Source organism: Cariama cristata, unplaced genomic scaffold (assembly GCF_000690535.1).
Source record: "Cariama cristata isolate BGI_N322 unplaced genomic scaffold, ASM69053v1 scaffold20096, whole genome shotgun sequence".
Lineage (NCBI taxonomy): Eukaryota > Metazoa > Chordata > Aves > Cariamiformes > Cariamidae > Cariama > Cariama cristata.
This window is the reverse complement of record NW_009620700.1, coordinates 155241-169524: the sequence shown is the minus strand read 5'-3', so window position 1 is coordinate 169524 and position 14284 is coordinate 155241. Positions and strand designations below refer to the sequence as shown.

The 14284-nt window shown below is 43.2% G+C and overlaps 1 protein-coding gene across 1 annotated transcript in view; it reads left to right on the top strand.

Annotated features, from left to right (window-relative positions):
* Window positions 1-8325: 8325 nt before the first annotated feature.
* DUSP13 (dual specificity phosphatase 13) overlaps window positions 8326-14284 on the top strand; it is a 9111-nt gene continuing 3152 nt past the window's right edge. Inside the window, exons 1-2 of the mRNA XM_009701702.1 lie at window positions 8326-8516; window positions 9209-9429. Coding sequence (XP_009700004.1) covers window positions 8326-8516; window positions 9209-9429 — 412 coding nt within the window. The remainder of the gene's footprint in view (window positions 8517-9208; window positions 9430-14284) is intronic.

Sequence of the window (14284 nt, the reverse complement as noted above, 5' to 3'; positions counted from 1 at the left end):
CTGCTTTTACTGCAGCCCAGGGTACGGTTGGCTTTCTGGCCTGCAGGCGCACATTGCTGGGTCATGTTGGGCTTCTCATCAACCAGCACCCCCAAGTCCTTCTCCTCAGGGCTGCTCTCAATCCATTCTCCACCCAGCCTGTGTTTGTGCTTGGGGTTGCCCCGACCCATCTGCAGTGACAAGTGCACAAGACCCACCCTTGCACTTGGCCTTGTTGAACTTCATGAGGTTTGCACAGGCCCACCTCTCAAGCCTGTCCAGGTCCCTCTGGATGGCATCCCTTCCCTCCAGCGTGTTGACTGCACAGCTTGGTGTCATCGGCAAACTTGCTGAGGGTGCACTCAATCCCACTGTCCATGTCACCGACAAAGATGTTGAACAGTGCCAGTCCCAATACCGACCCCTGAGGAACGCCGCTCGTCGCTGGTCTCTACTTGGACATTGAGCTGTTAACCACAACTCTTTGAGTGTGACTGTCCAGTCAATTCCTCATCCACCGAGTGGTCCATCAAGTCCACATCTCTCCAATTTAGAGACAGGGATGTGGTGCAGGACAGTGTCAAATGCTTTGTGCAAGTCCAGGTAGATGAGGTCAGTTGTTCTTCCCTTACCCCCCAATGTTGTAACCCTGTTGTAGAAGGCCACCAAATTTGTCAGGCATGATTTGCCCTTAGTGAAGCCATGTTGGCTGTCACCAATCACCTCCTTATTTTCCATGTGCCTTAGCATAGTTTCCAGGAGGATCTTCTCCATGATCTTGCCAGGCACGACTGAGCTGCCTTTGACTCACTAGAGGTGGACATAGCTTTTGACTCAAACCCAAGGGTGACCCTTTACCCAGGTTCAACGATCATTACCAGTGTTTGGCAGCATTTGCCTCCCAGCTCAGATTTGTGGAGAGATATAGAAAAATCATCCAACTTAACTTCACCATCTCCACCTGTGTGGCTGGAACAACAATGTCTTCCTCACGGGCTCACTGTAATAACAACTATATAATGTGTTCCAGTGCTCAAAAAACACCAGGGAACTGCAGCTGCCTACCTCTTGCTGTTTCCCATTTTCCTTCCTGGCAGGTTACTCAACCCTCCTGCTATGCCAGCGTAAGGATGTCTGTCTGCTGTCTCCTGTAAGTTGGGTAGCATAGAGATGTCTTCGTGGTGCTGGTATAGACTACAGGACAAGAACAAAGAGGAGTGAAGCTGTCAATGGCCCCAAACAGAATAGATCCCCAAAAAAGGCAATATACTTTTTTTTAAGGTGGAAGAACAACCAGAGCTACTGTCTGTGGGTCATATGCACTGTGTCTGATTCTCTACCAGATCAGGTTGGGTTAATGGGTATAAGGATGCACTTGGCAGCTGAGAGCCCAGGAGTACGAAGGGGCTGCAGAGGCCCCAGCTCCAGAGGGCCCAATTTTGAGGCTGAACTTCTGTGCCCACAGCCAAAAGCCCTGCATCTTTGCTGGGACTAGGGCTGGAGGGGAACTGACTTTCCTTTGCGTGCTTGCCAAGAGCCAGGTTCAGGTCCTTAGAGCTCTACAGTGCTCTTGCTCCAGCTGATGACTTCATGAACACCTAGCATCAGGAGGAACACGGCTCCCTGCACAGCTTTAAATGTTTGTGTTTCCCTGCATACGCCAATGACATCATTGCCACCTGAGGGCCTGAACTCTGGTCTTGGCAGGTAAAAGCCTTTTGGGTCACCTTACATTGGGGTTCTTGCTCTTGATGCATATTTATGTAATGATTGCTAGATGGCTGTAATTAAATTACTGTAAAGCACCACCTAAAATGCACTAGTAATAAATTCTTAATAGCTGATGCTATAACAAGCAGTTACAAAAAAAAATATATCGTAACATGCAGATTGTTAACAGTGTCTGGGCCTGTTTAATGCACAGCTTTAAATAGTTACAATGCACACTATTAAAATGGCATGTAAAATTTGTAACTAGTAAATAAAAGGTCCAATTCAGCAACAAAATATACCCAGGCTTCAGTGGTGAAGAAGCCACAGAAAAGCTTGGGGTGGATGAGGTCTCTCCTCTTATCTCTGCAGTCCTTCTGGTGGTGCTACCTATCAGCCATGGTTTCTGTAAAGCATTCTCCATGTTCCCACCCCTGCCTAGTGCAGACTCTGTCCCTGCCTCTGTCCTGACTCAGAAAAATGGTTAGGATCCCATTTATATTACAAAAATGCAACTGTGTCCAGAAAACCCTTGGTTTGGCATTCTGTGAGGAAGGGGTGGGTCAGGGAAAATCCATTTAGCTGCCCATATTTTTTACTTCTCTTTTATCCAGTCAAAGCTGCAGTGTGGGCAAAATCTCTGCAGAGATGATTTTCTGTCGCTAAAGAATAAAATAAATATACATGCAAGACCCAGAAAAATTAGCAAAATCAGCAGGTGGCCAGGTTTTGCACACTTGGTACAACATTGCTGCACGTGAAAGGATGGCTGCTTCTGTCTAGCCACCGTCAGGAAACACACATATGGTTGGTAAATACAAGCATACTAACCAGCTGATGACAAGAGAATATTTTATACTACAGTTACAGACAAAAACGAGGCCACCCTGCCTCGGGACCTGCATGCTGATGTACATCCTGAAACAGTCAAGACCATGAGGTCTGAGCCCTGCTATCTGGCCCACAGACTGGCTATGAAAAAATTAGACATTTTTGAGGCTTCTGAGGCCTGGCAACCCGTAACATCAGTGGAAGCTGTGGTAAATTCAGCATATTTGAGAACCAGGATGGGTTCATTAATTTCTTCCTTACATTTGAGTAGTGCTTTGCATCCGAAATGTCGCTGCTGATTTCCCTGGATGTCACACAGAGGAAAATTTTACTTGGACAGAGAAGAGGTGTCACGATCACTCCCTAGTTAGGACAGAAAATTTGTTACCAACACAATACTGAGGGGAAAAAAAAAAAAACCAACCACCCAATCAGATCTTTTCCTCTTCTTTGTGCTGCTCAAAGCTGTCCAATGCAGAGATTAATTTAGTTAGTCTGCTCCTCAACATAGGCTCTGTGTGGTCTGTTCAGAGCAAGTCCACCTAAATGGGTTTTGCCAAGTCACACCAAGTGGGTGCCTTACCCTAAACATATAGCTGGGTTAAAGTTGTGGGTCTGGACGCCTCTACTAAATTTGGAAGTGCTGTTCAGATTACATCCTCCAGCTGCTGGAGAGATTTTCTTACAAACAGTTGGCTACTCAAATACTTCGTGCCTCCCTGGAAACTGCCTCTATCTCAGCTTTCAAGTCCAGCCAGCCCTACCTCAGTCATCGCTGTATTTAATTCATACCATCTATATCCCATAGCGCTCCTAGCAATTGATAAATTATGGCTCCAGTGAGACTATCAGGTTAAACACCGAGGAAGAAAGAATGATGACAGCAATACTTGTCATTTGTATGGAGATGTAGCAACACAAAACCCTCTCTCAAACATATGTTATCTTGGAGGAATCTTTCCAAGGGATAGGCTTTCTGAGAAAAGTTTATGACTTTTGAATACACGATAGGCATGAACTTGACACGGCCTACTTTGACCAAGCCCTGGTCTTCCGCCTGGTCTTCTACCACCACAAATCAGTTTGTTTGAAGTACAGTCAGACTGATATCTTCACTTAGATGACAAGGTTACAGCACATACCACAGCTTGAGAAAAAACAGGATGTAGAGCACTTCATTCTCAGGATTTAAAAATTCAGAAATATTTTTACTAAGGCTAGAAGAAAATGGCTATGGTCTGCCCATACACAAAGCCAATACAATACCTGGGATGCTTAAGATATTCAATACACCATTGAAATGAGAGCACTGACATCCTTACATTATACTCAGATCCCTCCTTTTTCTGGGCACTGGAAAATGCAAGGAAAAGATAGGATCTAAAGGCTTTCTACTAAATATCCTAGACACAAGAGTTGTTTTTTCCTCCTGACTTCCCACAGCATCGCGTTGCAGAGTTTGGTGTTGCCCCGTCTCAGCCTTCACACCACTCTTTCAGCTTGATCTCGTACCAATGTAACGCCAAATTGTTACATTACACTGACTTTTGATTTTTTTTTTTTCTTATTTAATTAAATACTATGGTGTTGGAGAAATTAGATAAAAGACGGCACATGTTTCCAAGGACTGAGACACCTGTCAAGGGATACCTGTCTCTAAAGGCCCTCTCCTCAGCACGATGCTGAACAGCACGGATTATGTTACAGATAAAGCTGTATTCACTGAATTAACTGAAAAACAACCAAAACGTCCACAGTATATGCAGTCCACGGGGGTGTTCACTGCTGGGAAGAGAGGAAGGGGATAAAACAGTCAGGAAGGGGATACTCTCTGGGACCTCTCACAGGACCACTTTCCTTTCTTCCTGGGATAGACCATATATAAGGAACCTCATAGCCCAACTGCAGCGAAGCTACTAATGGGTTTTGAGAAACGCAGCTACAGATGCAGGCATGGCATGGTGACACGTATAGCCTGTGTCATACTCTAGGTCACTCTAGATCGTCAGAATGACCTTCCAGTCTACAATAGGCCTCTGATTGCAATTCTCCTGCTAGTCATAATTAAGGAAATTCTATTACACAGTTCAGATACAATTACAGTTGTAGTACAAACCAATTCAAAATTAATCTAAATATAATGGTAAAATTTCTTCTACGTGATTGAATAATTACTGCAATACAACTCCAGTAGGGCAAAGATCAGGAACATTTCATATGAATATCATTCAGAAACTGGCATTTTAAAATTGTATTGCTCATTCATACGACACACATCACAGAAACAGATCCACTACAAAAAGCGAATACAGAGGAATTGAGCTGAGAATCATTAAAAACCTATTTTTAAAATAAAGAACCACCACATTATTACATGTAATCATTTTCCTTTCACACTAATTTGTTTTAATCTATTCATGCTCCTTGTAAAACATTACACAAAATTTTAATCATAGCATTGTTTTCTTTAAATATGTGCATTTCAGTAAATGACACTTGCATGTATAAATTTAGTGAGTTACAATGTTAGACTGATGCTAGAACTGAGCAGTCATTTATTCAGGAAAAAATTGCCTTGTTTTCCTGTCTGTAAATTTTCTATGGAAAGCTATTATTTTTTTCAGTGTATTCATTATTCAACATATTAGTTGAATAGCCCTACAGAGATTTCTCTGCTTTTGAATCATTCACAGCCTGTTAGTTCCAATTAATTCACGTTTGAAATTTGAACCCCAGTCCTTCCTTTTTATCAGACATAGAGTTTACATGAACTGATGCTGTTCTCCAGTTAAAAAAATGTGACCAGAAGGCAGATGGAATAAGTTTTGTACCCAGTGCCAGCAGTTCATGTCTGTGTTTCAACAGGAGTTGGTTTCTTAGCTATAATTCAAGCTCAGTGTGAGCACAAGCTGAAAGTCACCTTAGGATAATTCTGAAGAAGCACACCTATCTTATAAAAACCATTATTCCATAACCTTTGATATCCACGTACCACACACTACCTTCTTTTGCCAAGCCTATGCAGTTATATTCTCTTCTAGAAAGACAACTTGGGAGAAAAAAAAAAAAAAAAAAAAAAAAATCTCTGAAGGAGCACTTTTCCTACGGTGTGCTATACTTCAGAGTTATCCACCCAGCTGTTACAGGGATGGACTTACGGACCTGGAAAGCACAGCTCCCAGAAGGGCTGCGTGACTGAGTTGCCGCCTGTCCCTCCCCACTTTAACAACAGCCTGAATGCCACAACGTTACCAGGACTTTCGGGCAGTGCCCTGAAATTCTCCACTCCCCTGAGGCTTAAGAAAGCAAGGCTCACAGCAGCCTTCAGTCCTCTGAGGCTAGGTAATATGAAAACCAAAGTATTTATGCAGTGGGGAGGGTGAGAGGAAGGGATAACAGACAGTACTAAATAAGAAAAAAACAAAGCAACTTTATAGGGAGTGAGAAGTGCCCTAGAGTAGTCATTAGACACACTGCAAGGAATGAGATACATGAAAAAAAGGGGAACATTTGCTGCAGATATTATGAGGTGGGAAGGATTGGAGGAGGCTGTTATTCTTGAAAGTATTTCATGAACTGGCAGATGGCCCTGTGGTCAGGACACAGGAAATGCAAGTCCCATTTCTGCTGCAGACCTCCTGCGTGGGATCAGGGAAGTCAGGCTGGCATCTGAGATCACCGGTGGGAGCCAGGCAGACCTGGCACAGCAGCACTGGGGTGGCCAGCATCAGAGAAGCTAACAAAATCGAGGGGAGATGTCCGTTCCAGTATGGGCATTCCTTCATGCCTCCTCTTGCATAAAGCCATCCAAAATGGGCAAGAACATCTGCTTTTGTTTTCACAGTAAAAGCTGACACTGGAGGAGATATGCACATTTGGGAGGGGAGCACATTCCACAGTGGAGCTCTTTGTAATACAAACAATACAAGACCATCCTGGGAACATCATTATTTGGTGAAAACTTACTGGTTTACTGAGGACAAGGCTGCCTGTGAAGGCAGCAGAAGAAGGTGTACTGAAATAAGAGGGCTCCTCTTGGCAGCTGGGTGGCAAGGCAAGTCACCCAAAGCGCACAGCAGAAGGGTGCCTTCCAGTCAATGTTCAGCGGCCTAACATTGACCCAACAGTCACTGCTTCCCTCCTTCATGTCTGTGGACATTTCAGGGACTTAGGTGCTCCATTTCTCCATCAGCAAAACAATAGATTAATATAAAGGTGCAATGAGCTCCCAAAGCAGGCTAGTCTTCAGATTCTCTCTCTTTGTGCACACAAAGACAAATATTTTTAAACAAAATGTTTAAAGTGTGAACTTAGGGCTAGTGAAAGTACCTTGATGGGAAACTAGGAAAACCCTTCACCACAGTTACTGTTTTGAAAGAAATTGTCAATGGAGGCGCTTGAACATGAATACAACCTATTTGTAAATGACAGAGATATTCAGCAGAAAGATGAAAGATTTCAGGTTTGCTGTCCTGGACTGTTCTACCCCAAACCACTCTCTAATCATTTATGCAAAAGACATTCAATAGACAGTGCCAGAGCAAGACTTTGACTCATTGACTATAACTTCACCCATATCCTAGACAGATGCTTCTGTTCTAAAGCTGTATGAATTGACACACTTCCTCTCTAATGCAGATGATTGACTAATTTTTAGAACACAGAAAAAAAAAATATATTTTTAATATTTTCTTAAAACAGAACTCTGGTAAAAATAGAATTTCTATTCCTCTCTTCAAAAGTCCTCCCAACATTTCAAATCTGTAGCTAACACAAGGAACCACTATTTCAAAAGAAACCTACCACATGGGAACAGAGTAATTCCAGAGATAAACTGATGCCTAAAGAAGTGTTTCTCCTTGTAATTGAAGTACTTCCTTCAAGATTAGAAATGGGATAGTTCTTGGAGGGGTCAGAGAGGAAAAGAATGCAAATGAAACGGCCTATTAAGAAAAAAATAGGTTAATGCTCATATGAATGGCAGCTGGAATCACTATAACTTACTCATGCAGATTTTTTTCTATCATCAACATTTGTCATGAGGACATGTATGGCTCGTAAGTACCATCGGAAAGAAGCAAAATACTCCTTACAGAGTTTCCCCTGTTGAAGCTGACAATTAAGAGCTAACCAGTGAATAAGATTTTGCATGACTAATTCTATTCAGCTCAGCTCAGTTTGTTGTGCAAATTATAAAAGACAAATCAGATAAAGTATATATGCGGAATTCCTTGTTACATAGTTAAAGGAAAAGCTCAGCATATCAAGTTAGTAACTTGTTTCCTTCCCGACAGAGTAGCTACATTTACACAATACATTTTCTGTAGTGTTACCTCTTTCCATTTGAAAGCAGAACTCTCATGCTTGCATATCGAGGACAGGGCTGTTTCACTGCGGTAATAATGGTGTCTAGAGTTCCAGATAGTGGTATGAACTTTCCCACTTCCAATGAAAAAAAAATCTTTAAAAATATAATCACGATGTCTTAATCAACTGTTTGATGTACCTAGAAAGAAAGGTCGAGTAGTCAGGTCAAAATAACCCTACTGAGGCCCTGAGCATAGTAGTTTGTAAAAGCTTTCACTTCCAACTTGCTATAGTAATATAAAACTTTATTTTAGAAGCACAGAATTTGAAATCACTGTCTGAACCACAGCATGGGATTATGTGAGCCACTGGACTGGCATTGTTTAGATTGCAACAGTGGGCAAGCTTCGTGAGGGGCTGAGGGAAGGTGAGAGGAAGAGGAGGAGACCTCGGAAACGTCTCTGGCTGGTGGTGAATGTCTGCCCTCCACCTTTCAGGATGGCCTGGGACTCCCTGTGCGGCGGGAACCTACTGCGCCCCAGGATACGGAGTGCCGCAGGCCGGGGGGCCGGCAGCCAGCACAGCGCCCGGACGCCGTCCCTGGAGGAGCTGCGGCGCCTGCTCTGCACACGCGCACACCCCATGGGGCACGTGGATGAAGTCTGGCCAAACCTTTACGTGGGAGACCTGTAAGAGAGAGGGTTGAAGGTGTTAACGCAACTCTTAGTCCCCCACCCTATTTCCCCCCAATTTTCCACGCTTTATTGAAAAGAGAGCACTAGGGAGTAAATTTGGGGACCCCTCACAGTAAGTCTAAGTGTTGAGCATGGCTGAATTGTGCATAGGATGCTGTAGCATAGAGAAAAGGCATCCTAAATATAATATCCTAAAGAATATTCCCCCTCCTGATTTCTCCTCCTATATTAGTACAGGAGTCCCACGCTGCAAGAGCCTGCTGGGACCATGGCATTGGTGCTGCAGGCAGTCACACCAGGATCAACCTCGTTTCCTCCTCTCATTGCCAGATGGCATCAGCCCCCTGAACTGATAGATGCTCAGCAGAGGTGACTTGGTGAGAAAGCAAACCAGAAAACTCTTGGATTGTGCAAAAATATCACCACCACCACCTTTTTATTTTTCATCAGTCAAAAAGAACCACCCAAACTGATGTTTGGGAGAAAAATGCAGGAAATGTGAAAGTCAGTTTCTTAATGAGTCACTTCTGTCTTGAAGCATTTTGGTGGACACTTTGGACCTGATCAACTTGTCAGAAAATAGCCACTACAAATTCATGCAGTTTTAACAAACTGCACCATCAGCAGCATCTTCTACCCCACATTGTAATGCAGCAGACGAATATAACCCACCATCTTTCTTCTAGGTACGTTGCTCGTGACAAAGCACAGCTGAGCCGAATGGGCATCTCCCATGTTGTGAATGCTGCTGCCGGGCGATTTCACATTGACACCGGACCCAAGTTCTACAAAGACCTGCCTGTGGATTACTACGGAGTAGAAGCAGAGGATGACCCAAACTTTGATCTCAGCATTTATTTCTACCCAGTTGCTCGATATATAAGAGCAGCACTGAATTCCCCAAGAGGTAACTAGACCATCTGTCTGTGCATGTTGCGTATCTTCTGCACAGGAGTCAAGTTATCGAATAGTATTTGACATAAACCAACCACCTGCAGACGCAGGTAAGAATGGAGATATGCAAACCAAATAGCTCCCACAGTGAGTGGGAGTTCCCCTGTTCCCCTGAAACAGGGAAGGCTGCACTGAACAGGCTTTCAGAGGGGTCTTCCCTATGCCTAGTGCTATTCATTAGCAAAAGACAAAATAGCAATTAACCTTTATTAGCTGTAGGGACACACTGACCTGGGAGGAGGCACATACAGTTGATCTTTTCAAATTAGTGATGGGGTTTAAAATAAAAGCTGGGATAGGGTAAAAAGACAAGGGCAAGCATCATATTTGAGTAAGAAGAATCAACTACAACGCTACAATCTGTGCAAGTCCTACAAACACAGGATAGGGAAGAACTTGCTGGGAAGCAATTCTGTAGAAGAAAACCTAAGCAACACCACCAGCCAGGAGGTAATGTTATGCTGTTGCTAGAAGGAATATAACCTTGAAATAGGAAAATAACCTGCAAAATCCTTGGAGTTACTAAACACAGGCCAGGTATGATGCCAGAGTTGTGAGGCTAGTGGAGGATCATTAACAATTAAGGACAAATCTTCAAAAAAGCAAGTCTCCACTGTGCCACAAAACTGTACAGATACCCACTCAAAAGTAAGTGATTTATTAAGAGAACAGTTATACACTCAGCAAACTCTTTTGCTTGCATCATGGTGAGCTTTAATATCAATGAGGGTCCTAAAATACTAACTACTCAGCTTAACCACACGCAGCTAGTAGATCTGATCCACACCATACAAGCTAGGAAAGGAAGACACAGTAACTAAAAATAGATACCTCAGTGTTTACTGCTGTTTGGAGGGCTTGATCCACCCTGTTAGAAAGTATTTGCCTTCGTGCAACTGAGGGCTGTGTTTGGATTCCAAAACCACTAACATATTTAGGAAATTTGGATCTGCACCCATTTCTATTAGAGCATATGCTATTTGCAGTTGAGATCATTGTTGTTGGTGCTCCAGAGAAAGGTAAGATCCCAACTCCTTTCATGTGTGTGTTTTTTAAAAAAAAAAAAAAAAAGTTTCCAAATCAATTGACAAAAGACAGAAAAAATCAGATGAGTTGTGGTGGCCACAAAAGCAAACAAAACCAGTGCTTTGCAAGATGCATGCCCAAATACTGAAAGTTATGAATGCAGAACAAGTTAGGGCTCAAGGCAAACACAATGAACTCAACGTGTCTAGAGTGCATATTTATCCCTATTCCCATGCATTTAGATATTGCTTTACTGAACTCCATATGGAAGCAGGATTCTGGGAATGGAGACAAGGTGAAATTCAATCATATACAGTCCAGCTGTTGCTGACATTCATCATTTTAAGGAAAGTGCAACAGTTTAGAAAATATATAAACAAGATGTTCTGGAAGCATAATTTCCTGAGGTACAGAAATTTAGCAGTTAAATACCCATGACCTGTGCAGGGATGAGACAGGGAGGGGATTGTTACTCACATCATTTAGAAGAAAAGAAAAAATGGCATTTATTATAAGCGGTGATGCTGAACAAAAAATTATACCAGGTGACAAGAGGCCTGTTCATATTAAATTCAGGATGTAACGAGGTACTTCTGTTTGATTGAGAAGTCATTTAAGACTGCTGCTTAACTATTACAAGCAAATTCAACATCTTTTTTTTTAATGGAAATAAATTATCTTTTTCACCTGGGAGGATAAGTCAAAGTTAAGACTGTATGAGGCACAAACATATTTAAAACTATGAATCAAATACTCATTAGAAATATGTAAGAACTGTTACTCCCATCATGCTTGAAGAAAAACTCTGATGCTTTACACCAAAAGTCCAGGAAACAGCATAAACAGATTTATTCCAGATTTCTACCTTAGCTGAACAGAATACGTCTTTGGTGATGTAAGGAATTTATTTTTAAGGCAACTTCTTCAAACCCACATGCCAGAGCATGAGTGAAAGAAAGCAGGGGAGCGTGCACTCACATGCTCCTAACTGGGAGCTATTCCTGTCACAGTGGTCAATGGCTGCATCACACCCTGAATGACTTCCTTCATCATCTCTGTCGTACAGATTAAGAAATACATGCAGTACAATTGCAGCCATGCCGTATAACCAGTATTTTATGAACCCTACTTCCTTGGCTGCCTTTCCTTCCGCACAGCCCTGCTTTTCCTTTGCCCACGTAACAGAGCTGTTTGGGAAGGCTCAGCCAAGAGCAAGCAGATGCACAATCTGCCCCCTTCTCTGCAAGGAAAAACATGGCCTTCTCCTTCATGCTCATGCTCAAGGGGCAACACATTGAATACCAATCTTGCCCCTTTGCATGGCCATCTGTACAATTTGCATTTTTCTGGAGTGCAGCTAAACCTAAGCGTAAATCAGCAGGGTTTGGTAAAGCCTAGGATAAGAGAATTTGAGAGCACAGATGACAGCACGCCATGAAACCATTAAACTAACACCTTGCAGAGAGAAAGATTCCCAAGCAGAGAGCTTCTCCTTTTATTGACCTCCAAACACATTTACAAGAGGCAGGCTAAAGTCACCCATTAACTTCCTGAAATGGCAAACTCTCTCAAAGGCATTTCCCTTCTTCCACTTCACTGGCGCAAATGAAACTCTCCTGCCTGCTTCTCAGTGGTGGTTATGAAAGAAGCTTAACTAGGAGAAAGGGTCCTCTCTCTTGCCTCTGCTATAGGTACATTACACACATCGGTTTGACCTCCCACTCTCTAGCAGATGACAGCCCTTACCTGTTCCAGGAGGCGTGGGAAGAAGGGACAAGCCACCGTTTAAAGCTCTCTATAGGCTTCTTGCTATTTTCATCTGTGACAGAATAGACACTCAATTAATCAAGAAGTAGACAACTGATTCTGCACCTGGCTACAGGATGGTGGCTAAAACATAACAGGAGATGAGAACACCACGGTGGAGTGGGAAGAGCCCCCAGGGCCTCTAGCCCAGCTGAGCTCTTCTCCTGCTGAGCAGCATAGTTCTGTTGGATTCAATGGAGCGAGGGCAGCCGGGGTGTTCACTCTGGGTGACAGATCTGGAGCCTGGTCTTAAGCCAAATTGAATCCATCCTGCAAGAAAGCAAGGGCTAGTTCAGGACATTTAGCTCCGTTAACGATGAGTAGCAACAGGACAATAAGATATTATGTGTTTTAATGATTGATTTGTTCAACAACGTTGAATTTCCCAACTTGAATTTGGCCAACAAAGTTGAATGTGCAAACTTTATCCCTAGTGCAAACCCTTTGATGTCAGTACAGTTACAGCAGGCATGAGCTGGGTATAATATCCATAATCCGTTGTTAAAACCCAAGTGTTATTGTTCTGCACAAATCCCAGCCAGATGACAGTTATTGTCTGCCTCTGCAAAAAGTAGCTTGAGATGTGCAGTGCAACATTTCAAATAAGGATTGCAAGATTTAATAGTGCCAGAAGCTAAGTGCCCCCACTTCTCCTCAGTTAATCCCATTATTCCTAAGGGATCCTGTTACACGCTCAGAGAGGAGGTTGCAACACGGCCTTATAATGTGAGATCAGTCCAACTTCTCTTTGTACTCTATGCTAAAACAAATGAGGACAGGGAAGACAGAGTTGGAGGATGTTGGCTTGTGGCATGGATTCTGTGGTACAGAAGATCTGGTTATAACCCCCTTGCCCACCCCATGACAGGGACACGCACCACCGGAGCCTCTGGGAATGCTGCTTTCCCAGGCTGTGGTGCAGCAGCCACCCAGGAATCTGAGCCTCGGTGCCAGGCCGGTGCAGCTTGGCTGGTTTCTGTCAGAGCTGTTGTCAAGCCCACTGCAGTCAGCCTACGTGGTGGAGACGTGCTTCGGGCACCAGTCAAATGCAGTATGCCACGGTGGGTTCAGAGTGTCACTTGACCCCTTTACAGCTACTGCTGAGGGACAAGGATCTGCACCTGCAAACAGAACCAAACAGCAACACAGCTTTTGTTTCCCCGACTCAAGTTTAACATTCAATTTGTTTGCTACAAACATTCACACAGTAAATGCAAATCTGCTTTCATAAGAGAAATTTTACATTAATTAAATAATTTCACATGACTGATTTATCTGTAACAAACAGTCATTTTATTGCCAGTGTACCAGCATTTGTCATAACCTCTGTGCGTGGTGAAACAAAGGCTAACAATGTGGAATAGATATTGCACGTGTAAAAGAGATAATATTCCTGCATCCTCATGGGAACAAGTGTATTAGAGAGCCATGCAGATTAGGTCCAAGGTCAATAGTTGGGGCTTGTCCAGGTTTTTGCTGAAACACCTTCTAAAGCTAGTTTCTGATCTAGAAGGACTCTTTTGAAGTGCAGATAAGCCAGAAAAGCAGGGAAGAAAATTCAGTGTGTTCTTACTCACCAACTCCTCCCCTCAGACACAGAGTTAGACATAAAACAGTAGAGCCCCAGCCTGTACAAGCAGGAACCTGGAATTTGTTCTGCTTTCTCTGCCCTCAACAAAAACACATCAGGCAATATTTAATGGCAGCATCCATACCAGGGCTCAGCTCAGTCTTCAGTTCCAGACTGCAGGTGGGGCTGAGCGTTTTCCAAGGCAGAAGGCTCCATCTGCATGGAAAAAAACCCAAAACAATGGACCCAAGAACAATTTTACAGATATTAGGTTCAGAACAGCAAGTGTCCTGCCCCCTATCCAATTTCTGGCCAAATCTAGTTTGAATTTCAAAATATTTAGTGATTCAAAAATCAAATCCAACACCAAGGCCCTCTCTTTTTGGCTGTTTTTTTTTTTCTCCCC